The 27,212-nt window shown below is 37.4% G+C and overlaps 1 protein-coding gene across 1 annotated transcript in view; it reads left to right on the forward strand.

Annotated features, from left to right (window-relative positions):
• The window catches only part of COG3 (component of oligomeric golgi complex 3), a 76,691-nt gene that overhangs the window by 38,865 nt on the left and 10,614 nt on the right, over positions 1-27,212 (forward strand). Inside the window, exons 14-20 of the mRNA XM_004433641.3 lie at positions 264-369; positions 10,396-10,520; positions 13,011-13,100; positions 15,880-16,000; positions 18,461-18,549; positions 18,659-18,793; positions 25,660-25,735. Of these exons, the coding sequence (XP_004433698.1) occupies positions 264-369; positions 10,396-10,520; positions 13,011-13,100; positions 15,880-16,000; positions 18,461-18,549; positions 18,659-18,793; positions 25,660-25,735 (742 nt within the window). The remainder of the gene's footprint in view (positions 1-263; positions 370-10,395; positions 10,521-13,010; positions 13,101-15,879; positions 16,001-18,460; positions 18,550-18,658; positions 18,794-25,659; positions 25,736-27,212) is intronic.

A 27,212-nucleotide genomic window follows, 5' to 3' on the forward strand; every position in this document is an offset into this window, starting at 1 on the left:
TTAAATCTGAATACTTTGTTTCTAAATGTAAAGTTGAAAACTAAGCTTCTTAAGTGAGCCTTGTATATATGTCTTTTTGAGAATAGAGACATACTATACTAATTTAACTTTTTCATTTCCATGTGTTGTTTTGTGTAGTTCTTTTAATTAGTCCATTTATTTATTAATTAGTATTTTTTTTTACTTTATAGAAAGAATGTGTTCATATTGCCAAACACAGCTGAAAACTACACTTTAATGTTCCTTCTGATTTCTCTATACAGCAAATTGCACAGAGTTTAAAAGATGAACAGAAGAAAGTACCTTCAGAAGCTTCATTTTCAGATGTTCGGTTAGAAGAAGCAGTGTCTAATAATCTAACAAAATCTGGTATGTTATGATGTTTTAACTCTCAACTTTTATTCATTCATTTAGTAAACTTTTATTGAGGACTTGTCATGTCTCAGGCATGAAAAACAGCTTGTGCCTTTGAGGAGCCCACACTTTAGTGGGTGGAGATTGACAAGCCACAGATGTAATTCAGTGGTGACATGCTAAAGGTGTGCACAGGGCGCTCTTGGACCATGGAAGAAGAGCATCAAAATTATAAAGCTTTGAGTGCAGGCAGGTGGGCTCAGGGAGAGGTGTGGTGTCTGAAAGCTGTAGTGTTTATAAAGATGAGTCTGAGCTAGTCAGGTAAAGTAAGGTTGTTTAAGATAGATAGAATAGCATGGAGGAAGGCATGCAGAAATGGACGACTCTGGTTGCTTTGGGGAGGTCAAGTGGTTTGGTATGTTTGGGCATAGGTTATTTGTAGGGAAGGAGCAAGTAAAACAGGCCAGATTGTGATAGGTGTTTGGTGATAGTCTCATGGACTTTGAACTTCTAGCTAATATAGTGTATTGGCATAATTGTACCACCAGATTTGCATTTTGTAAATGTATTGAGTGCCTGGGACTGGGATAAAATATTGAAGGAAATGTATGGGATAGCTTGGATTAGGGTGCATGTTATGCAGGGAGTACAATTGTCTTGAGAATCACACTGGATACTCATGAGTTATCTAGACAACAAGCTAGCTGAGAAGTGGGCCATCCCTTCTCTCACCCTGCGGCTGTAACGGTGACACTAAAGCTCAGCTCCCCATGAGACTGTCTGGGAGTGGGGGTTACTGTAACTCCATGGCTTTAAACAGCCCCAGCTGCCCCCAGATCCCCAGGTTTAGAGCATCCTTGAGTATTCTGAGTCAACTTGATAACAGTTGGTATGCAAAATCCAGACTGTCCAACAGCCTCAATATTCCACTTCTGAGAAATCCATTTTATCATGCTTTCCCTATAGGAAGAGAGACGCAGAGGGGTTCTTGAAATTTCCCCCTCTGAAATAGAACCCATGTCATGTCCTCTTGGTCCTAGTACATGCCTTGGTCCTAGTTAACCTCTTCAAGAGTTATTGGAGAGACTAGAGTACATTTCTGTCTTGCCAACCCTGGCCTTGTGTGTTTTCCCTTTCCCCAGTAAAACCTATTCTTTAACCCATGCCTGGCATAACAATAAGGTATTGTTGGCAGAACTGTAGAGACTGGTTAGGAAGTTATTGTGTTTTTCCATTTGAAAGATAAAGGTGGTTTGAACCAGGGCGTTGATGAGGGGATGAAGAGAATTGTATAGATGAGGAATATGGTTAGAAGTTTGAATCAATAGAATTTGATTACACACACATGTAGGGGCTAAGGAAGATTGAGTAAGGTCCCTGTGGAACAGCTGAGAGGATCTGTATTATATAGATCTAGAGCTATGCTGTCTAATGTGGTAGCCACTGAACATGTGAAATGTGGCTAGTCCAAATGTGCTGTGTTTAAGTACGCACCAAATTTAAAAGACTTAGTATGAAATAAAGATTGGAAAATATCTTCTTAGTAATTTTTATGTTGATTATATGTTAAAATAATGATATTTTAGATATATTGAGTTAAGTAAAATATATTAAGATTAATTCCACTGGTTTCTTTTTAATTTTTTTTAACGTGGCATTTTAATGTGTCTCGTTTGTGACTCACGTTATATTTCTATTGGACGGCACTGCTCTAGAGCTATAAAGAGGAGGACTAGTTAAGAGAGAAAGATTGAGGAGTAGTTGGTGCTTTGGGCTAGTATAAGATCGCCCCAGGACAGATAATAGCAGAAATGTGAGGAGAAAACCTTACATATGCTGACATTAGGAGTAAATGGAGGTAGAGGAGTGTACTGGGCTGACTGAGAAGGAGGAGCCAGAGAGGTCAGAAGCAAGCAAGGAGATAGGGTGTGATTGAAGCCAGAGGAGAAGGGGTTGGCAGTGTAGTTTGAGTAAAAAGGTGAGAAATAGGAAATCATGAGGATATTGTAGTCAGAGTGGGATGCTTAGATTTAATAATTAAGAGGTGGAATAGTTTGGAGTAATAAGAAAGTCTATAGGAAGTAATAAGAAAGTAATTCTGAAAGAAAGGCATAAGAAAATCTGTCTGTGGGGTGGGGAGTACAGGGATGGAGGTGAAGGTCTTTGGAGTTGAGGAGGTCAAGGACAACCAAGGGGTCATCCGTGTGGTTATTGATGGTACTCAGAATGGTGATGGAATTTGGGATGGAAAGCAAGACTCTGAGTCAGGAGGGCCGGCCCCGTGGCTTAGCGGTTGGGTGCGCACGCTCCGCTGCTGGTGGCCCGGGTTCGGATCCCGGGCATGCACCGAAGCACCGCTTCTCTGGCCATGCTGAGGCCGCGTCCCACATGTGGCAACTAGAGGGATGTGTAGCTATGACATGCGGCTGTCTGCTGGGGCTTTGGGGGGAAAAAATAAATAAATAAAATCTTAAAAAAAAAAAAAAAAAAAAAAAAAGACTCTGAGTCAGGTGGTAAGGGGAGCAAAAAAAGAATATGATCACTTTTCCTGGTCCCAGGGTGTGTCGGAAGTGAGAACATGAGAAGCCTCCGAAGGCCAGGGCTTTATTTTTCATTTATTTTTTTAAATTTTTTGTTTATTGCAGTAACATTGGTTTATAACATTGTATAAATGTCAGGTGTACATCATTAATACTTCTATTTCTGCATGGATTACATCATGTTCTCATGTTCACCACCCAAATACTAATTACAATCCATCACCACACACATGTGCCTAATTATCCCTTTTCCCCTCCTCCCTCCCTTCTTCCCCTCTTCCCCTCTGGTAACCACCAATCCAATCTCTGTCTCTATGTGTTTGTTTGTTGTTGTTATTATCTACTACTTAATGAGTGAGATCATACGGTATTTGACCTTCTCCCTCTGACTTATTTCACTTTGCATAATACCCTCAGTGTCCATCCATGTTGTCACAAATGGCTGGATTTCATCGTTTCTTATGGCTGAGTAGTATTCCATTGTGTATATATACCACAGCTTCTTTATCCATTCGTCCCTTGATGGGCACTTAGGTTGCTTCCAAGTCTTGGCTATTGTGAATAAGGCTGCAGTGAACACAGGGGTGCGTGTATCTTTACACATTGGTGTTTTCAAGTTCTTTGGATAAATACCCAGCAGTGGAATAGCTGGATCGTATGGTAGTTCTATCCTTAATTTTTTGAGGAATCTCCATACTGTTTTCCATAGTGACTGCACTAGTTTGCACTCCCACCAGCAGTGTATGAGAGTTCCCTTCTCTCCACATCGTCTCCAACACTTGTTGTTTCCTATCTTGTTAATTATAGCCATTCTGGTGGGCGTGAGGTGATATCTCATTGTAGTTTTGATTTGCATTTCCCTGATAGTTAATGATGTTGAACATCTTTTCATGTGCCTGTTGGCCATCTGTATATCTTCTTTGGAGAAATGTCTGTTCAGGTCTTTTGCCCATTTTTTAATTGGGTTGTTAGTTTTTTTGTTGTTGAGATGCATGAGTTCTTTATATATTTTGGAGATTAACCTCTTATCAGATGTATGGTTTGCAAATATCTTCTCCCAATTGTTAGGTTGTCTTTTCATTTTGTTGATGGTTTCCTTTGCTGTGCAGAAGCTTTTTTAGTTTGATGTAGTCCCATTTGTTTATTTTTTCTATTGTTTCTCCTGCCCAGTCAGACTTGGTGCATGAAAATATGTTGCTAAGACTGATGTCGAAGAGCGTACCGCCTATGTTTTCTCCTAGAAGTTTCATAGTTTCAGGTCTTATATTCAAGTCTTTAATCCATTTTGAGTTAATTTTTGTGTATGGTGTAAGGTAATGGTCTACTTTCATTTTTTTGCACATGGCTGTCCAGTTTTCCCAGCACTATTTGTTGAAGAGACTTTCTTTTGTCCATTGTATGTTCTTGGCTCCTTTGTTGAAGATTAGCTGTCCATACATGTGTGGGTTTATTTCTGGGCTTTCAATTCTATTCCGTTGATCTGTGTGTCTGTTTTTGTGCCAGTACCATGCTGTTTTGGTTACTATAGCTTTGTAGTATATTTTGAAATCAGGAAGTGTGATACCTCCAGCTTTGTTCTTTTTTCTCAGGATTCCTTTAGCTATTCGGGGTCTTCTGTTGTTCCATATAAATTTTAGGATTCTTTGTTCTATTTCTGTGAAAAATGTTGTTGGAACTTTGATAGGGATTGCATTGAATCTATAGATTGCTTTAGGAAGTATGGACATCTTAACTATGTTAATTCTTCCAATCTAAGAGCACGGAATATCTTTCCATTTCTTTGAGTCTTCTTCAGTTTCTTTCAGCAATGTTTTATAGTTTTTGGTGTACAGATCTTTCACCTCTTTGGTTAAGTTTATTCCTAGGTATTTTATTCTTTTTGTTGCAATTGTAAATGGGATTGTATTCTTTCTGCTACTTCGTTGTTAGTGTATAGAAATGCAACTGATTTTTGTATGTTGATTTTGTATCCTGCAACTTTACCATATTCGTTTATTACTTCTAAAAGTTTTTTGGTGGATTCTTTAGGGTTTTCTATATATAAAATCATGTCATCTGCAAATAGTGACAGTTTCACTTTTTCCTTTCCAATTTGGATCCCCTTTATTTCTTTTTCTTGCCTCATTGCTCTGGCTAGGACTTCCAATACTATGTTAAATAGGAGTGGTGACAGTGGGCATCCTTGTCTGGTTCCTGTTTTTAGAGGGATAGCTTTCATTTTTTCACCATTGAGGATGATATTAGCTGTGGGTTTCTCATATATGGCCTTTATTATGTTGAGGTACTTTCCTTCTATCCCCATTTTATTCAGAGTTTTTATCATAAATGGATGCTGTACCTTGTCAGATGCTTTCTCTGCATCTATTGAGAAGAACATGTGATTTTTATTCTTCATTTTATTAATGTGGTGTATCACATTGATTGATTTGCAAATGTTAAACCATGCCTGCATACCTGGAATAAATCCCACTTGATCATGGTGTATAATCTTTTTAATGTATTGTTGTATGCGATTTGCTACTATTTTGTTGTGGATTTTTGCATCAATGTTCACCAGTGATATTGGCCTGTAATTTTCTTTTTTGTGTTGTCCTTGTCTGGTTTTGGTATCAGGGTAATGTCAGCTTTGTAGAATGAGTTAGGGAGCTTCCCCCGCTCCTCACATTTTTGGAAGAGTTTGAGAAGGATAGGTATTAAGTCGTCTTTGAATGTTTGGTAGAATTCACCAGGGAAGCCGTCTGGTCCTGGACTTTTATTTTTGGGGAGATTTTTGATTACTGTTTCAATCTCTTTACTGGTGATTGGTCTGTTCAAATTCTCTATTTCTTCTTGATCCAGTTTTGGAAGGTTGTATGATCCTAAGAATTTATCCATTTCTTCCAGATTGTCAAATTGGTTGGCATATAGCTTTTCATAGTATTCTCTTATAATCTTTTGTATATCTGAGGTGTCCATTGTAATTTCTCCTCTTTCATTTCTGATTTTACTTATTTGAGCCTTCTCTCTTTTTTTCTTGGTGAGTCTAGCTAAAGGTTTGTCTATTTTGTTGATCTTTTCAAAGAACCAGCTCTTGGTTTTATTAATTTTTTCTATTGTTTTTTTAGCCTCTATTTCATTTATTTCTGCTCTGATTTTTATTATTTCCCTTCTTCTACTGATTTTGGGCTTTGTTTGTTCTTCTTTTTCCTGTTCCTTTAGGTGCATTGTTAGATTGTTTATTTGAGATTTTTCTTGTTTGTTGAGATAGGCCTGTATTGCTATAAACTTCCCTCTTAGAACCGCTTTTGCTGTATCCCATAAATTCTGGCGTGTCGTATTTTCATTTTCATTTGTCTCCAGGTATTTTTTGCTTTCTCCTTTGATTTCTTCATTGACCTAGTTGTTCTTCAGTAGCATTTTGTTTAATCTCCAGTATTTGTGGCTTTTCTGATTTTCTTCCCATAGTTGATTTCTAGTTTCATACTGTTGTGGTCAGAAAAGATGCTTGGTATTATTTCAATCTTCTTAAATTTATGTAGACTTGTTTTGTGGCCTAATATGTGATCAATCCTGGAGAATGTTCCATGTGCATTTGAAAAGAACGTGTATTCTTTGGTTTTTGGATGGAATGTTCTGTATATATCTACTAGGTCCATCTGTTCTAGTGTGTCATGTAAGACCAATGTTTCCTTATTGATCTTCTGTTTGGATGATCTATCCGTTGGTGTAAGTGGAGTGTTAAAGTCCCCTACTATTATTGTGTTACTGTCTATTTCTCTTTTTATGTCCATTAATAATTTCTTCATATATTTAGGTGCTCCTATGTTGGGTTCATAGATATTTACAAGTGTTATATCCTCTTGTTGTATTGTTCCCTTGATCATTATGTAATGCCCTTCTTTGTCTCTTTTTACAGTTTTTGTTTTAAAGTCTATTTTGTCTGATAGGAGTGTTGCTACGTCAGCTTTCTTTTCATTGCCATTTGTGTGGAGTATCTTTTTCCATCCCTTCACTTTCAGTTTGTGAGTGTCTTTAGGTCTGAAGTGTGTCTCTTGTATGCAGCATGTATATGGGTCTTGTTTTTTTATCCAATCAGCCACCCTATGCCTTTTAATTGGAGCATTTAGTCCGTTGATGTTTAAAGTAGCTATTGATAAGTATGTACTTACTGCCATTTTTAACTTTTTTTTTCCTCAGTGGTTTACTAGTCCTTCTCTGTTCCTTTCTTCTTCTTTTGCTCTCTTCCCTTGTGGTTTGATGCCTTTCTTTAGTATTATGTTTGGGTTCCTTTCTCTTAGTTTTTTGTGTATTTATTATAGGTTTCTGGTTTGTGATTACCATGGGGTCCATATACAGAATTGATGGTCTCTTTAGTTTGACCTCTGTCTGAAAGCTCTACTGTTTAACTCCCTTCCTCCCACATTTTATGTTTTTGATATCATATCTAACCTCTTTTTTGTGCATTTGTATCGATTACCCTCTTATCATGGAAATAGATAATTTTTCCTATTTGTGGTCTTCTCTTTTCCCCTTAAAGCAGTCCCTGTAGCATTTCTTGTAGTACTAATTTCTTGGTGACAAACTCCTTTAATTTTTGCTTATCTGAGAAATTTTATATCTCTCTTTCCATTTTGAATGATAACCTTGCTGGGTAGAGTATTCTTGGCTGTAAGTTTTTTCCTTTTAGCACTTTAAATATATCATGCCACTCTCTTCTAGCCTGTAAGGTTTCTGCTGAGAAGTCAGCTGATAGCCTTATGGGGTTTCCTTTGTATGTAACTTGTCTTTCTCTTGCGGCTTTTAGGATTCTCTCTTTATCTTTAATTCTAGACATTTTAATTATGATGTGTCTTGGTGTGGGCCTCTTTGGGTTTATCTTGTTTGGTGCTCTCTGTGCTTCCTGTACCTAGATGTCTGTTTCCTTCTTTAGGTTAGGGAAGTTTTCATCTATTAATTCTTCAAATAGATTCTGTGCCCTTTTGTCTCGCTCTTCTCCTTCTCGGACACCTATAACACGGATGTTAGTGCACTTGATGTTGTCCCAGAGGTTCCTTAGACTGTCCTCACTCTTTTTAATTCTTTTTTCTTTTACCTCTTCAGCTTTGGTGATTTCTTCTAGTCTTTCGTCCAGCTCGCAGATCCTCTTCTGTCTAGTCTTTTGTCCAGCTCGCAGATCCATTCTTCTGTATTCTCTACTCTGCTTTTGAGTCCCTCTAGTGAATTTTTCGTTTCCAGTATTGTATTCTTCATTTCTGATTGGTTCTTTTTTATATCTTCTATTTCTTTGTTGACATTCTCACTGAGTTCATCCATTCTTCTCCCAAGATCAGTGAGCATCCTTAACATCTTTGTTTGTCGTTCATGTAGTTATTGATGGTACTCAGAATGGTGGTGGAATTTGGGATGGAAAGCAGGACTCTGAGTCAGGTCGTAAGGGGAGCAAAAAAAGAATATGATCACTTTTCCTGGTCCCATGGTGTGTCGGAAGTGAGAACATGAGAAACCTGCAAAGGCCAGGGCTTTAAATGACGTGACGTTCGTGTGGTAGAAGTAAGTGCCAGGGCAAACTGGTGGAGGTACCATCTGTGAAGAAGCTGATTATCAGTATCTTCAAAAGCACAGGCTTTATTCTATATGTAGAGCAAGTGAGGGGAGCATGAGGCTCACAGAGGAAGATGGAGGAAGACTGCAGGAGGCTGAGGGAGAAGCCCTGTTAGTGGGTTTGCTCTGCTCTTCAGAAGAGGCAGTCAGGAGGCACTTGCCTTTTGATGGCTTGCTATGTAAGTAAACTTTCCCCTGGTCAGCTGTTTTAACTGTTAACTATTTTTCACAGGAAAGTGAAAAAATGAACAAATAAGCTGACTTCTGGCTTTAAAGTACTTAAATACATTTGTTTCACTAAACTTTTATTTGGGGATACATTTTTGTCTCTTTATTTTGAAGGAGGCATCCTGCAGATATCATAATCCTTAGCAAAACTATAGATATATATATATATTTTTTAATAATTTTATTATTTATTTTTCCCCCAAAGCCCCAGTAGATAGTTGTATGTCATAGCTGCACATCCTTCTAGTTGCTGTATGTGGGACGCGGCCTCAGCATGGCCGGAGAAGCGGTGCGTCAGTGCACGCCTGGGATCCGAACCTGGGCCGCCAGCAGCGGAGCGCACGCACCCAACCGCCAAGCCACGGGGCTGGCCCAAAAACTATAGATATTTAATCTAAATAGTCTTTGATATAATTTGTCTAGTTTATTCTCTCTAAGAAACTTCATATAAAGTATGTAGATATTTTCATTTAAGACCTTATGGAAGAGCTTTAAAAATTATACAAGTATTATATGCTTTTGAAAAAAATTAAGCTTACAGAACTAGAAAGTAAAAGCACTAACCCTCAACATTCCCCTCTTTCCTTTTTCGCATAACTCTACTCCACAACCTCCAGGCCTCCTCTTAAGCATATGCAGATCTAGCTCTTTTTAAGGAATTATGTTTTGCTTGGCTATCCTTTTATTTTTTATTATTGAAAAAATTTCAAATAGGTAGAAAAGTAGAAAGAATGATGCAATGAACGATGAACACTGGTACCCACCACCTAGATTCAAGACTTAACATTTTTTCACATTATGCATATATAGATTCCTTTGCTAATAATTTTAAAGTAAATATTGACATCATTGCCACTTTACCCTTGAGTATTTCAGCATCTCTCCAAAAAATAAGGGCATCTCTTACATAACCATAAACCATTATCACACTAAAAAATTTATTAAAGTTCCCTAATGTCTTCTAATGCCCAATCCATATTTCACTATCCCCTCTTGTCCTAAGTATTATCGTAGCTCTGCTTTCGTGGCTCATTTGAACCCTAGTCCTTTGACCTGAAGTGTTTCTGCTTCCCTTACAAAGGTGTCTCTGCTCAGCCACACTCCCAACCTGCTGCTCCTCACACTCTCTAGAGTGTCTGACCTGTCTTTGAGGGAGGAGGGTACAGCTCTGGTCACTTGGAAATTGGATATACTAAGTAGTCCTCTAAGTGATATAGCTCAGAGCTTGGAAGGCAGGCTGTCAGGCAAACCAGCTTTGATTAATCTTCCCGTTTAACATTGCTTTGTTTTCTTGTCCCTCCCACACCTCCCTTGGCTCCCACTTGCTTCCATGTGACTGTATAGATCTGCCTCCTTTGTAATGCCTGTGCAATATTCTATAATATATGTATACTGTTCATTTATTCCATATAGATTATTGATCACAGTTGGGGAAAAGCATTTTGGGTTGAGCATATATATGAGGCTGGAATGTGGAATGTCTGTATGTTTTCATGTGCATTCTCACTTATTGTGTTAAATTGCACCCATCACTGATTTAGGGTTCTTATGGCATTCTTAATTAAAGGCGAGGCTAGAAAAAATGGATGTCTCCAGCTATTGATAGCTAATGAGAACAGTTGATAGTTGCTGTGCAAGTAAAACAAATCTCCATGTGTCTGAAATGTGTCTTCTTTTCCATTTGGGTTTTTAGGTTCAACAGAATCTCTCAATCCTAGACCACAGACCACAATTTCTCCAGCAGATCTTCATGGAATGTGGTATCCTACAGTTCGAAGAACTCTTGTCTGTCTCTCCAAACTGTACAGATGCATAGATGTACGTGTGTAAATTTTTGTATCTTTTCTATAAATTGCTTGCTCTTTTACTTGAAATTTTTAATTTTAATTTTAAGATCTTGATACAGTATTTTGTTTGGTATTACATTAGAATCATATGGTTTTTAGATACAGAGATAAGTTTAAGATCAATCTAATTTAGGGATTGTTAGACCCTGAGAATCCATTAATGGACTTCGGGGAGTCTATGAACACCTTGAAATTGTGGGTGAAATTGTGTACATATGTTTGTATTTTTGTCTTTCTGAGGAGAAGGGCTATAGCTTTCATTGCTTCTCATAGGAGTTTATGACCAGAAAAAGTTGAAAACTACTGATTAATTAATCTGTTTTAATTTATAGATAAAGAAAAAGACATGCAGAAAGGTTAAGTGATCTGTCCAATGTCACATAGGTATAATATACATTTAGCATTAAATTTAGCATTAAATGCAAATACTTTAATTCTGCACTCAATTTAAATCAACATCCTTAACAAGTAGTAGTGAGATTATTTGTATTTCTAACCAGGGACTAATTTTTGTTATTTGCTGAAATTAGCAGTAGCTTTTTTTTTTAAGCACTTACACTATGCATTGATTTCAGGTAACAAAGTTGTTTTAAACATTCCAGTTTAATGATAAGATTATTAGTCCCTGAAAGATCATATTTGTCTACATTTATTTACTGTTAGTGGTTTGCTGCTGAACCAAAATAGTTTGTAAAATTTGGTGGTTTTAATTCACTTTTTTTAAAGTTAATTTGATTGTTACAACATAAACAGCGTATAAAGAGAGAAGTAATTATGTACAGCAGTCATGTGATTAATTGTCCAGATGCCAAAAGGAGTTCAAAAGGAGTATGTATATCCTCTCCCACTGTACCTCATAGTCCTAGGGGCTGAACAAGGTTGCATAGTTGTTTCATTGGTTCAGTAGAGTGCACACTACTTGGTGTCTATTTTAAACTGTGTAGTTACTGGAGTTTGTGCTTGGAGATTTTGAAATTCAACCAGAAAATGCCTTTTTCCCAGTTCTGAGACTTTTAGGGTGAGGCCAGATCACCTCTACAGAGTTAGATGTCTCAGCCTTTTTGCCCAGCTGATGAAATCTCTTCCAGAGGGAGGTTTGGACATTGGCATCTCTTCTTCCCCGGGTTCCCCAGTAGCTATATTGAATGATGGTATTAGGCTGGGGTTCAGAAACTTCTAGAGTGGAGCCAGGATCCCAAGGGAAATATGCAGGGAGCATATTCCACATAGAACCCATTGTCATCAGACCCTAGTGAAGCCTCTAAGGTGCTTAACAGAGATTTGAGCTGAACAGTAGCTAGGCCTAAGGATATCACTCTGTTTTTATTTTATGCCCTAGGGCTGCCTATTCTTTTTCACCTAGCTTACATCCAAGTCTTAGCCCTCTTGATCTTACCCATCAAAGGTGAGGAAAGAGAAATCCAGTGACAAACATATTAAGGCTGAGCAGGGGAAAGAGAGGGTCTTAGGCTGAGCTGCCCATCTTTGGTCTTCCTCAGGCAGGGTCAGTGACCTAGCAAGAGGCAGCCCTAATCTCTTATTACTGTAGTAGCCTCATGGGAAACAAATGGGAGAGAAGTGGTACAAAAAGGGAGTAACATCAAGTATGAGACTGGGGCCCAGAACTGTGGCCTAATAATAAATATCTTGCTAATGGTCATCCATATCAATTCTGTCTCAGGTGGATTGGAGGCAGAGAGGGAAGCAAGGGGACTGGCAGGAGTCCCTGCCCAGACCAACTTACCACACCTCTAGTAAGATATAGATTGGCAGAATTAAATTAAGAATCATACGTCACATACTGTTTGTAACCTGATTTTGTTTTCACTTAACTATATTTAATAAGAATTTCACCACTCCTTCAGCATTCCCTGATTTCATGCACAATATTCTATAATTTAGATTTACTAGTAATTTATTTGTCAGCCCCCTTCCCCATCATTGAATGTTTGGGTAATTTCCAGTTTTTTGCTGTTGTAAATACTGTGGTGAAGAGCCATGTGCATGAATCTTCTAATCTGATATTGATTAATTACTTGGGATAAATTTTTGGAAGTGGATTTACCGAGGATTTGTTTTAAAGTTGATTTGATAGATTTAAAAGACAGCCTACAATATGAGATCATGCTGGTGTGAGGGCTCCATGAGGTTAGAACCACATCTGCCTGTGTACCCACCACTGTACTTCCAGCATCTAGCACAGAGCCTGGCATGAAATAAATGCTCAGGAAATATTATCGAAGGGTCACACGAGTGTTTGGAGAGATGCAAATTAGGAGACTATCTGTTGGTCTAGAAAGGTTTCATGGGTAGGGAGCTGCAGGAGGAATATTGCCAGTAATAAATTAATCCAATGGATGAGGGCAAGCAAGCATTGTTTGCTGTACTCACAGCCTACGGTTTTTCTTTTTTTCTGTTTTGTGAAGCCCTATAGGATGATGTTTCTCTTTTATTTCACCAGAGGGCAGTGTTTCAAGGATTGTCACAGGAAGCCTTGTCTGCCTGCATTCAGTCGTTACTTGGAGCATCAGAGTCTATCAGCAAAAACAAGGTTTGATGAAGTGTTAGCTAAAATCTTATTACCTGTAATAATATTGTGGACTATAGCATTTATTTATAGGCACAGAAATATAAAGCCTTTTTGGCAGTAGGATTTGTTTAATATGAGTTATTTTTGAGGTCCTTTGAGAGAAGCTAGTATTTCATTATAGTGCTAATTAAAGACTACTACATAAGAGAGTGCCAACTTTGCTAAAGTACCAAAAATGGTACTTAGGTCATAAATTCTTTAGGATGAAGGTTTCTTGTTATAGCCTTAGCAAGTGGGGAGGTCGTGAACTGTTATTTCCCTGGAGTACCAAAACAGTGTTTTCATAGCAATTTATAATCATCTCTACAACAATGTTTTAAATAGTTGATTACCCTCACATGAAGGAAATCAGCCAGTCAATTTGGAAGACAGGCAATTGTGGCTGTGGGTTGTGTGATTAGAAGTAGTTGACATGACTTTGTGACTTACAGTTTTTAATCAAGAAGGGATCTGGGGCTGAAGGCTGCTGGCACGTGCTTTTCCCATGGCCCCTGATATTTTTTTTTAGGCAGTATAGCATGGTTGAAAGTGTTGCTCTGTTTAACTTTCCACTAAAGTACCTGTTGCCTACAGGGAGAGAGCTGTGGGGGCGGTTTCTAGCCTAAATTTCTTTGCTGCTCAGAGTGTTCAAACCTTGTGAACCTTTCTGGATTTCCAGATTTAAAAACTTGATTTCTAACTTAAAGGCTTTAGATAAAAAAAAAAAAAATCTCCTCGCAAAAGAATTTGGGACCCTATTGCTAGAAAAGCTCTACCTTTGTGACCACTGTATTTTCCTATTCATGGAATAGAGAGTTGAAATGAGATATTGGTATGGGGACTAGGAGAGGAGGGAAAGTCGTTACAGATGGGCATATTTAAGTTTTAAAAAGTATTTCCAAGCCTGAGGTCTCACATTTTGTATAATAGGTGAAATTAGGAAACATGTGTCTAATATTAGGGAAATGGTTAAGTAAATTATGACATATCCTATATAGTGAAATATTAGCCATTAAAATTTTTTAAATGAAACAATAAAATTTAACTTAAATACATTTGGGCAAAAGAAAGCATGATACAAATCAGATATACACTATGGCTTTAACTATGTAATGAACATATGTGTTAAAAAATGTAATGGGGAAAGCTTTTGGGTGACTATGGATGATTTTTCCTTCTTTTCTCTACACTTCCCTTTATTTTCCAGATTTTCTACAGTAAGCATATATTTCTTAGATTATCAGGAGGTAAAAAATCACTTAATTAAAAAAAAAGTTCATATGCTTATGTCCTCTTGTACCACTGTCCTCTTTTTAAAGGGAGGAGTGAAGAGCATTTTGATTATTCAGTCTTTTGCCCTCATTGCCTGTAAGGCCATCCTCTTTTATCTAATTGTGTTTCTTACATATAATAAAGGGTTTAAGTATGTATGAGGAAGCCCTCAATTTGGTAAGGATTAGCTAATTTACTTTCGTGGCTGAGTTTTTGTACTTTTGCCTTTCAACTTTTTAAAAAATGGTCAGTGAAAATGGCTTAATGCCTTAGAAGTTTCTTTAAGGCAAGAAATTTTTCTTACATCCTTAAATTGAGCATCTACTATATTGGTAAGCTAACCTGATACTATTTGCTGGATCACAACAGCTTCAGTAAAGTAAATTAAATCTATATCACATTATTTTTGCCTATTGGAGTTGTTAGTTTTTTAAAAATAGAGCAAGTGTTCAAAATGTATAGCATTTCCTACTTATCTAATGCTCTGTGTTCGAGGGTACAAAGTGAGTATCCATCAAATGAATCATACTTATATATTGAGTATGTGCTTATTTAGAAGGTGGGGGGAGAGAGAGACCAGAGAGGAGTCACTTTGTTCAGCAGGCCCTTTAAAGATTATACTGCTTACTGAAGGACAAGTTTATTCTTTTCCTAATGTAGTATAATTTCATTAGAAATATTATCAAAGTAAGATTCTGTCTTGAGTAGCAGCAAAAAGGAGCAGACACAGCCTTGCTCTTGTTAATATACAGACTCTTTTCTGAAATGAGAGCTATAATTATGCACTATTTTGGAGTTGGGTCAGAGCTTTGAGAACTCAGCTTGAATCCCAAGACTCTGGTGGATTAGCCCTGAGAGGGCAAAAGGAAATGCCTCTCAGGAAGGAAAGGACTCTCGGGGATGTGGGTAGTCAGTGCTCTGTTGCTGGCAGGATAATCCAAAATGGGAACCCCAAATCACTTTACGTCTGGAGGCTCCTTCTGTACTTTTATATAAATAAGAATAGTATTTCTGATATTTTGGATACTGAAACCACTTTGACCACATAGTGAAAGCCCTGTTACTGAAGAGATACTAGAAAGCCATGAGAGGTCAGAATCACACCCATACTTTGAACTTTTCTTTACTTCCTTCTCTGTGCTGATGTTAGGCTGCATCATCTCTTCTATTTCTGCATCAAGTTAAAATAGATTTGACTTCTCTTTCTAAATGTGTTGCTTTACAACCTTTTGTCTGATTTACTTTCTTGGATTTACTGAGTAGAGCAGGTGACAGAATTAGTAAGAGTTTGAAGCAAAATTTTTCCAGATAATTCTAACATGGATTAAATGGGTAGAGGTCACTACACAACAAAGGAGGAGTATTGGTACCATAAAATTAGGTTAAAGGCTATAAACCTAGGTAGATTAATGTTGATTAATAACATATATGTTTTATGTGCTCCTATTTTTATTTAATCGGTGATAAATTTTTCTGTCTTACAATTTAGACTCAGATTGATGGACAACTTTTCTTAATAAAGCACCTTTTGATTCTCCGTGAACAAATTGCTCCATTTCACACTGAATTCACCATTAAGGAAATTTCCCTGGACCTCAAGAAAACTAGAGGTACTTCATTGTCCTGGCTGGCACAGTTGGGTGTATTTGACCTGTCCAAATGTGTCAGCACAGGTTATAGGTTTATTTTATGTTCATCTGCAATTTTTTGCATGCTGTGCTTGCTAATAAGCATGTTACTTGTTTATACTAAGCTGAGCTGTCAACATCCTAACTACATCTAACTTGCTGTATTTTCTTTATGAAGGGAACTATATCTCAGCATTTCCATTTGTAATATAGTATTACCTCTCTTAGACTCGGCCACATATTACCATAACCAGTTAAAAAATGAAAAATCAGTATAATAACTACTTAGAATGTCAGCTAATTGGGATGATTTTAAACATTGAGTTGAGTTTGTCAGTTCATGAAAATTCAGAAAGCCAGCTGGGTAAAATGGGAAAGTCCTTATGTACGAGTCTGAAAGAGTCAGGTTCTGTTGCTGGTCCATCATTTCCTGGCTCTTGTGATCTTGGATGGGTGTTTTTGCTTCCCTATCCGAGGTAAAATGAGCAGAATCAACTTGTCTTGATGCCTTCTCCAGGTTATCAAGATCATTAAGAATGAAAATGTATGTTAAACTGCTTTTTTAAGCTTAAGGTGCTTAAATAAACTTAAGTGGTGTTATTATTTAGTCAGCTAGTTGTTAAGTAATCATGTAGATAGTGTCTTTGAGTTGGTAATAGACATTGAATCATCTTGGGAAAGATGCTTCATCCATCCTAGTGATTTGTCTCTGACTGAATTAACAAGTGATTTCTAAAAGATCGAAGTAGTTATTTTCTAAGATGTTGATCTTAAGCAACTTAAGGATATACCATAAATATCCCTCATTTCCCTTAATTACTTACAAATTTATCTGAACTTTATCTTTTCTTACCATTTCCAAGAGAATTAAGCTCTAAGCCATCCATTTATGTAATGAATGAACTTCTCTCTTATGTATTGGGGGAATTGAGAAAATAGTCACCCAAATTATTTTCTGTATTCTGTGGTTCAGAGGAACTCCACATTTAAGATTTCCAAGGGTAGCAGGTTGTTAGTTTCCTGATGACTGACTGTGCTTATAGAACAGTGGACTTGATTTAACTCACCTGAGAGCCAGAGTGGTCTCATCGTGAGTCATGTTAAAACCATTTACTCTCTTTCTTTTCCTGATGCTCTCTCTCCTTTCCACCACAGAGAATACCTTTTGCTTCTGCTGGAATTTGGATAGTAAGCCTGTGTGTTATTCATATACTTATTGATTTTTTTTTTAAACAGCAGCTAAATTTCCTGGCTTTTGCATTTATAGAGTGCATAACTTTTTTAGAGCTTGTTCTCATTGGAGGCTTCCATCACCCAACCATTCTGGTTGATTTGTTTCTTTCCTTTCAGCGTGAGGTATAGGAATGGTGCTCTTAACCTTGAGGAATGCCAGGTGCTGATAGTCCTTACTTTATTTAAGTGATGGGATAGAGCAGGGCTGATCTACTTTCTTTCATTTTTTTTCTAATTTCTAATTTGTTGCTGCTTGGTTCTAGAATAGATTCACTGAGGTGTGAGAAAATGAAATACCCTAAAATTTTGGCAAATTCTGGTTTAAATATGTTTTCCCTAAAACATTATGAAGATGCCTATAATCCTACCGTATGGTGATTTGATTCTATTTATTGCAGACAGTCTTTCAGGTACCTTGTAGAAAAGACAGCAGAACAAAGAGCCGTTTACTAAAGCTTTACTCTGAATACTGCGTCTGATAGAGAGGTTCTTTTTCAGTAAGACCAGGGTCAAGGCAGTAAGTCCTTTTGTGGTAAAACCAGGATTGGAAGCATTTCATGCTTTGCTTTCTTGTCTGGCAAAGCAAAGCAAAGAAATGGTCTTTTCTGACTATCACTTAATAATACTTGCTCTCTTTACTTTTAAGCCTCTAACCTCTCACGACTAACGTTTTATCTTATTGCATTTGAACATCAATGAGACCTCAGTTAGTACTTTGCATAGATTCTAGTTAGTCTGGAGGTTAAGGGGTAAATATGTCCTTTTGGTGTTTTCTTTCTGGCTGACACATTAGTTTATTCACTCTATTTCAAATGAATAAATTTCTGTACCAGCCAAGATCTTAACAAGAGAAGCTGGGTAAGTATATGAATATTTTTTAAAAAACCTATTTAGCATTGTAAAAGTAAAGCAGGGAAATTTTAAGGTATTGATTACCATTTATCAATTTTCTTTTTTTCTATAAATAAATAATTGAGATTAATAGTCATTTCACAATTCTGACTTCTAGAAAATAACTGTGTGTGGGTACCGTAGCCATCATTGGCACTAATCTCACCGTGGTCCATTTATGGAGGTGAGTTGGTGAAAATGAAACCTCTCTTGCCTTGAGCTAATAGAGAACTAGTGTATGTTAACACACTGAAACGGTAACTCGGCTTTTCTGTTGAAACTGTACATGTTCACTGGATGAGTAATTTTGTTTCACAGATGCAGCATTTAAAATCCTGAACCCTATGACTGTTCCAAGATTTTTTAGGCTGAATAGCAACAATGCCTTGATAGAGTTCTTGTTGGAGGTGAGAAGGAGTCTGTTTCATTGGTGGTGGGAGATAAACGACATTCTTTACATGTCTGGTAATTTCTAGGCACATAAAAACAGGAGGAAATTGTCATCTTCTTTTTAAGGGTACTCCTGAGATAAGAGAACATTATCTTGACTCTAAAAAAGACGTAGATCGTCATCTGAAATCGGCCTGTGAGCAGTTTATTCAGCAGCAGACCAAGCTGTTTGTAGAGCAGCTGGAGGAGTTCATGACAAAGGTATAGATCTTGGTGCATTTTGGTAAAGTAATTCTGAATTCTTCCCTAGATTTCCTTTTGAATTACCCTCTTGCAAAAACTCTGGCAGAAGGAGATAGTAAGCCCAAGCCTTAATGATTCTGTCTAGGAAATCACCATGTTTCATTTTATGGAAGCTTTTTGGTTTGGACTTTTAGATATACTTGCAGAGTTTTTATTTTTTAAGAGAAAGAGTGCAAATATTACAAAGCTAGTTATAGCACACCTCTGGTTAGCTATGTTCTGTTTATCCACGTTGAAGGTATGTGTATGTGGTCTGGGACTCTCACTTTTCCTGGATTAGGACCTGCCTGGCAGTCATCACAGGCCTGCCCATCAGGGTTTCCTGTTACTTAAATGGGGGGTTTATTTTCCTCTTTGTTTTACATGCTATTTCTCCCTTCCATTTTGTGTGGATAATCGAGAACTGAAGATTTCATATCATTGCATTGTTAGTCACCAGATATATGGCTTTATAATAAACTCTCTCTCCGTTTCCTAGCTAAAATCCCTCAACTGGCTGATGCCAGCAATGGAAACATCAGATCATGGCTATTTTGACTTTCCAGTTTCAACCTAATAATTTTTTTTTTTTAATTTAAGTGTTGTTACTAAGGACTTACCTCAAAAAGATGTTTTAAAAGACTTGAAGTTAACTTTCATTTATTAAGCCTAGGTCTTTATGATGTTCTCAGACTTGTGTTAGAGAACATCATAAAAACAATAAAAATATGACAACTCTTTCTTTCAAATTTACTTATTTAAGTCTTAGCTGGGGAGACAAGATGTGTCTGTGAAACGACCAGGAGACAGCTAAGCAAATTGTCCATTAGTAACTTGTTGCTGGGTCCATCAACACTAATATACCTGAAGCCTGTGATAAAGACACAATATGTTAGTTTTAAAAATAATAAATACCAAAAAAGCAAATACAGAAATGTTAAGACAAACTATTCTTTTGTTTATAGTTGGAGTATATTAACTGTTTAGTGGATTTTGGTCCATTTATATCAAGTATTTGGAGTGTGTGAGTATGTGTTGTTTTCCCACCATATAAATTTAAAAAGAGGGTGATGGAGGGGGTCGGCCCAGTGGCGCAAGCAGTTAAGTGCGCACGCTCCGCTGTGGTGGCCCGGGGTTCGCCAGTTCGGATCCTGGGCACACCACCAACACACCGCTTGTTAAGCTATGCTGTGGCGGTGTCGCATATAAAGTGGAGGAAGATGGGCATGGATGTTAGCCCAGGGCCAGTCTTCCTCAGCAAAAAAAAAAAAAAAAAGGAGGAGGATTGGCAGATGTTAGCACAGGGCTGATCTCCTCACACACACAAAAAAAGAGGGTGATGGAAATGTTTCCTACCAGGTTTTGATTTAAAAAATTGGTGCAAGTATTGATGCTTTTTAATTTACAGATAAGTTATCATAGTTTTTACTGAAACTGTCTTCATGGAAAACCAGCTTATAGATTACAGTCTGTATTTTTTGGGAGCACATCCACATTAATACTGGCGGGAAATACTATAGATGAATATTTTGTAATAACACAGCAGCAGAGTGAATCTTCTAGTAGAAGCAAGTTGATTATAATGAAATCTAGGATTAAAGGGTTTTTCTAGAAGAGCACAGTTTCCTTAAAAGCAAGAGAATGAAAATTAACTGATATAGTTGTCCAAGTTGACCTTAGTATAAGTTTGGTAAATCTGATATAACTGCATTTGTGCATTTTGGAAGACTCTGGACACTATGAACGTTTTTAAAAAATATTAGAGGTTTACATAGGAAATATGTATTCCAAGTCTGAATTATATAATGATTCTCCATGGACATGCTACATCTCTATAGCAGGGACCCCTATATAGTTGTTCATGCAGCTTTTTTTTTTTTTGTGTGTGTGTGTGTGTGAGGAAGATCAGCCCTGAGCTAACATCCATGCCAATCCTCCTCTTTTTGCCGAGGAAGACCGGCCCTGGGCTAACATCCGTACCCATCTTCCTCTATGTGGGACGCCACCACAGCATGGCTTGACAAGCAGTGCGTAGGTGTGCGCCCGGGATCCGAACCTGCAAACCCTTGGGCTGCTGAAGTGGAGCATGCGCACTTAACCGCTGCGCCACCGGGCTGGCCCCCATGCATCTCTTTTTATGCTCTCCTCACTGTGGGATTGGTGAGCGAAAAGCCTTGCCTCTAATCGTCCTTGAGAATCCAGTCCCATCCCCCCTCCTCAGTCTGTGTTGCCCTTGCTCAGATCATTCACAGTGGCCTCATTTTTCACTTTTCAACCCTGGTCCTTAATTGCTCCTCACTGAGTTTCCAGTTGAAATATTTAGTAGATACTAAAGCTTAGAGGACTGAGCATCCCTTTTATGTTATTTTCTTCCAAATTCAGATCCCTTCCCCTGTCCTGTTGGCAAAGAGTAAGTCAGAGACCAAGATCCACACACCCCATACACACATGTGCCCACAGACACACACGTGCACACACACACACACAGGCATACAATGTAAGCACTAGAGTTCACACAGATATATGTGATCATTTAAGACATTGCTTCTTAAAATCTGTGGACCAAACATTTTTCATTTTTACCTGGCGAATTGTTACTAGTATTCTCAATAGCAGAGACAGAATAAACAATTTAAAAACTTATAAATTATTTTCTTTAAAGGTAAATCTGCAAGTGCAGAATCTTGTGCCTCTTTTATTATAGTTGGCAAGGCAACCAGTGCTTGTACTTTGATAAATGATTGTAAGAAAAATAGCATCCATAGGTGCAGAAAGGAAATAGTATTTTATCTTTCATTTGGATACGTGCTTGTAGGTCTCAGTCTTTACTGAGATGTAAGCCTGATCAACAAAATGTCCTTAACTTGTTTCTAAGTTTTGACTGGTTTTTTAAATATATATGGGTTTGCATAATAAAATAAAACTATGTGAGTGTGTAGAGAACATTCTTAGGTTGTCAGAAGACTTATTTTTGAGCCTAAAGACTCAGTGTGATTTTGATCCCCTTTCACTTGCTGTAAATTGGCTTTTTTGTTTATGTAGCTCCTTCCTTGGGCTCTTTTTATCAAGATGCTTCATTTTCATTTATTCTCATTACATCCCTGGTACCTGGAATAAGTAAAATATCTTCGTTTCACAGATCGAAAAACTAAAGGTTTACCGAGTAACCCAGTATACATGAGATAAACGTCTCTACAACATCTTAATTTGTCTGCTAGAAACATCCTTCCTGACTTTGATACAGTTAGTGAAATTTCTTGAGAAAAATAAAATAAGTTTTAAAAGATCACATATGCTCCATGCTTTATTTCCTGCTCCTTAAAAAATAACCTAAGTACAGTCATGCTCTGCATAACGACATTTCAGTCAGTGATGGACCACAGATATGACAGTGGCCCCCTTAAGATTAGTAGTACCATATAGCCTAGGTGTCTAGTAGGCTATACCATCCGGGTTTGTGTGAGCACACTCTATGATGTTTGCACGACAACAAAATCTCCTAACAATGCATTTGTCACAACCTATCCCCGCTCTTGAGCAATGCATGACTGTATTTGAATCGCCCTAGGGAATGTAATGCTGTTCCAAGTTCTGGGGGTAGAGGTTCAATGAAAACATTTGCGTCAGATGTTTTCTATCAAACTCAAAAACTGTTGATACTTTTTTATTGTTCTAGAATGTCATCATACTGAATTGCTTGAAAGAAACTCTTAAGGCTTGGACTGGTTGTGGGTGTAGTAGAAAGAGCACAGCATTTCGTGTCAGGAAAGCTGAGCTCTAGACCCCCTTCTGCACCTGCTGACTGAAAGGGTGGCAAGTCACTCATTTTCTGCAAGCCTCAGTTTTCTAATCTCTACAGTGGAGACAGCTATAGCATCCCTGTTCCCTACTTAAGGTTATTATGAGGTCATATATGTAAAAAGTACTTTGTAATTTTAAGTGCTACAGAAATGTTATTTTATAGTAAAATATGACAAATTTGAAGTGAAGATTTTGCTTTAGCAAAAAATCTGAGTGAAAACATTTTAAAGGAGGTGTAATTTCAAGTTTATAGCTAAGCTAACAGTGTTTCTTGTTGTGGGACCAGTTTATGCTAAAAACTCAGCCTTATATTTAGCAATGTTCATTTTCTTTCAAGCAATTTGCTAAAGTATTGCAAGTTTATTCTCAATATTATCTCTGAAGTGTTATTAATTTCCTCAGCAGCACCATACATTTAAATTTTTTTCTTGATGTAGTGTGTGTAATAGAATTTGACCTATAAATTTAATTTCTGTTCTCAAGGAGTTATAACCTAATGGGAAATAATAATAGAAAATATGTAAACATTAAGATGTATACAGCAGTGCATTATGAGATAATAGGTCTGTGTTCATCCTGTAGGGTTTTAAAAAAAGATGGGCGAATTGGGGAAACTTTTGAAGAAAATGCCCCTTGAGGTTTGACTTAAAGATAAGTATATTATCCAGATAGTAAATACAGATGAATACAGTCGTGTGTTGCTTAATGATGGGGATATGTCCTGAGAAATGCGTCATCAGGCGATTTCATTGTTGTACGAATGTCATAGAGTATGCTTACATGAACCTATGTGGTATAGCCTATTATACACCTAGGCTATATGGTATAGCCTATTGCTCCTAGGCTACAAGCCTGTAACAGCATGTTACTGTACTGAATACTGTAGGCAACTGTAACACAATGTATTTGTGTATCTAAACATACCTGAACATAGAAAAGCTACAGTAAAATTTGGTATAAAAGATAAAAAATGGTATTACCTGTACAGGGCACTTAGCATGAATGGAGCTTGCAGGATGGAAGTTGCTCAGGGTGAGTCAGTGAGTGAGTGTGAAGGACTAGGACATTACTGTACACTACCGTGGACTTTATAAACACTGTACACTTGGGCTACACTAAATTTATGAAAAAATATTTTTCTTCAGTAATAAATTTAACCTTAGCTTACTGTAACATTTTTACTTTATAAACTTTTTAGTTTTTTTTAACTTTTTGGCTCTTTTGGTATTACACTTAGCTTAAAATACAAACACGTTGTACAGCTGTACAAAAATATTTTCTTTGTATCCTTATTCTATACAACTGGCAGCACAGTTGTGGGTTTGTTTACACCAGTATCATCACAAACACGGGACTAATGTGTTATGTGCTGCCCTGCGACATTACAACGGCTACAGTGTCACTAGGCAATAGGAATTTTTCAGCTCCATTATGATCTTATGGGACCACCATTGTATATGTGGTCTGTCGTTGACCGAAATATGGTTATGCGGCTCATGACTAATAAAAGTTTGTATTTGTTTTTAATGTAAAAATACATATATACAGCCTAAGTATATGTCATTATGAAATTGGTTAAATTCTGGAATAATCAGTGGAATAATAGGCAGCCATTTCTATGAAGACATGACTGTTGGATATGGAAAAACGTCCAAAATTTAGATTTAAGTGGAGAAAAAAGTTTTTAGAGTGCTGTTTGTATTTTTGTAAATGCAGACACATTAATATGTTTATATATATATGTTGGGAAATATTTGGGATAATATACACTAGACATGAACATATTTTTCTTTTAGCATTGTCTAATCTATAATCATATGTATGATTCACTTTTAAAAGCTGCATCTCACAATAAAAGATAAAGATATGGAGAGGAATTGAATGACAGTAGGGAAGGGGTGATTTTATACACATGGCAGCGTGAGCAAAGGCCTAGAGTGGTCCAGGAATATGAACTTGGTGAAATAGAGAGAGAGCTGGAGAGATCTGAGTTAATATTATGTCGTCTGTGCCCAACTTCTGCCTAAATATTTATGTGGCCTTTTTTATGGGAAATCTAAAGAGTTGGTGCTCAGATTTTTCTAATGAGACTAGCTAGTGAGGCCAAGGTCATGGCCTGGACCTTTGGCACCTAGCAGTCTATTTATTCACACCGTAATTTGCCATTTTAAGAACAGTCTTGTCCAAGCAGCCAAATGTGCTTTTTTGCTTTTGCTTCTCTGTACTGACTCTGAGGAACGAAAAGGGAGATGCATAGAAGGTGGGCCTCCAAGTGTGTCCCTGTAGCACCGGTCAGTCAAGTGTGCCTTTTGATGCTATTTGAAAATCTTTGTGTTTTTTTTCTGGTGAGGAAGATTAGCCCTGAACTAACATTTGTTGCCAATCCTCATCTTTTTTGCTGAGGAATATTGGCCCTAAGCTAACACCTGTGCCCACCTTCCTCTATTTTATGTGGGATGCCTGTCACAGCGTGGCTTGATAAGCGGTGCGCAGGTTCCTTCCCAGGATCTGAACCTGTGAACCCTGGGCTGCCGAAGCAGAGCACACGAACCCAACCACTACGCCACCAGGCTGGCCCCTAAAAATCTTTGTTGTAATAACATTCTCTCTACCTATGAAATAATAAAGAAAAGGAACCTCTACGTATGTAAAGGAGGTTTTGTCCTGCTGCTGAGACATTTTTCTAATAACATATGGTAATAATTTAATATTAACATAACACTCCACTTAAAGAGGGGCCTGTTTTGTGTTGACATTTCTCTAGGTCTTCATTTTTGTCTTCCTACCCTGAAATGTTTCAGGCAGAATGCCTCAGGACATTGTATGCTTTTTTGCAAGACAGCGTATGCCTTGAAATCACAAAAGAAGTTTTGCTTTTATTAGTTATAAAGAACTATGAGATATGATGCATTTTCCTTTAGGGTTGCACATTTGATTTTCATTATGTTTTAATAGGTTCAGATGGTGTTGTGTAGTCTTTGAGAGCAGTACTAGTTTAATTTGTCATCAGTGAAATGAAGCTTTTTTTTTGTCTCCTCTACTAGGTTTCAGCATTAAAAACCATGGCCAGTCAGGGAGGACCCAAGTATACTCTCTCACAGCAGCCTTGGGCGCAACCAGGTATTCACATTTTACTAGTTGGAATTTCTTTTTTTAGCATGTTGATTAATTTGCATTTATATAGTCCTTGCTCTGACAGCTTGGAGTTGGTTTCCTATTCCTGTTGTGGTTTGGGGTAATGCATGATGCAGTTTGGAGCTGACACGTCTTAATTGGCCAACACTACTTGCATTTCAACAAGCATTCCAAGGAAGGAAGAATTTAAATTTATATATATATGTGAATTGCCATACCCAGTTAAAAATAAAATGTGGTTTAGAGGGAAACACTTTGAGACTACTGTTTTCTTTTTTCTTCTTTTTTTTTTTTTTTTGGTGAGGAAGATCAGCCCTGAGCTAACATCTATGCCAGTCCTCCTCTTTTTGCTGAGGAAGACTGGCCCTGAGCTAACATCCGTACCCATCTTCCTCCACTTTACGTGGGATGCCGCCACAGCATGGCCTGACAAGTGGTGTGTCAGTGCGCGCCCGGGATCTAAACCCGGGCCGCCAGCAGCGAAGCACGTGCACTTAACCGCTATGCCACGGGGCCGGCCCCGAGACTGCTGTTTTCTGTAAGCCACTTTTTATTGTGTTAGAGCTTTGATGAAAATGTTGTACTTGATAGTATGAAATATTGAGAGATGTTTATATTTTCAAGTATTATATGAAGAAATGTTGGGCATTATTTTGTTCCACACCCTATGCAGGTTATATCCTCTGTTTAATGTTTAGAGTGTTTGAAAAAAATTATAAAAATCATAGGGTCAGTTGGGAGTTGGCAGGCGATATCATTGTCTGATTGGCAGATATGCTTGAGATGTTCCCAATCTTACTCTTTTATAAATGTGAATTTTTTTGTGCTAGCTTTTGTTTGTGTATTTAGCATTAAACATTAGACATTTAAAATCTCAACTAATTTTGTGGGTTATTTTTGATATATTTTGTGACATTTTAAGTTGTCATTAAACCAGAATAAGTCATTCTGTTAGATTGGTATCTCTGTCTATCTGTTAGATTGGCCATCCCCTGACCCATATTGTGATAGAGACCCTTTGAAACTAAAAAGGGCAAAATGGCAGAAGAATCAGTGTTTAATTGCGGATAAGCTGTGTCCCAGTTGGTATGGAAGCTTTTTACTCTGAATGAGAGAGATCCAAAGAATGATTCTGGCTTAGCGTGGGTAAAAAATTGACTGTCTCCCGGCACCTAATCTGGAATTAGGTTTTTCATATGATTAGTTTTCCATATTGAAAGAATGTTATGTCTGTCAAGTATTTATTTCCTTTGGGGAAGAGGATTAAGACCATTCTAAAGTTTTCAGTTATTATTATTAACGCCTCAGGTTAATTTGAAGTTGAACTAGAGCTAAGAAGTTGGAAGAGTAGCTATGTATCTTTTAGGAAGATTTGTAAACGCAGAGAATTATCAATTGTATTTGAAAGGAAGGCAGAATTTTATTTCAGAAATTTGTCTTATGAACTTTGATGATGTCAGTA

This window comes from Ceratotherium simum, chromosome 10, assembly GCF_057802395.1.
Source record: "Ceratotherium simum simum isolate JZ-2026a chromosome 10, ASM5780239v1, whole genome shotgun sequence".
Taxonomy (NCBI): domain Eukaryota; kingdom Metazoa; phylum Chordata; class Mammalia; order Perissodactyla; family Rhinocerotidae; genus Ceratotherium; species Ceratotherium simum.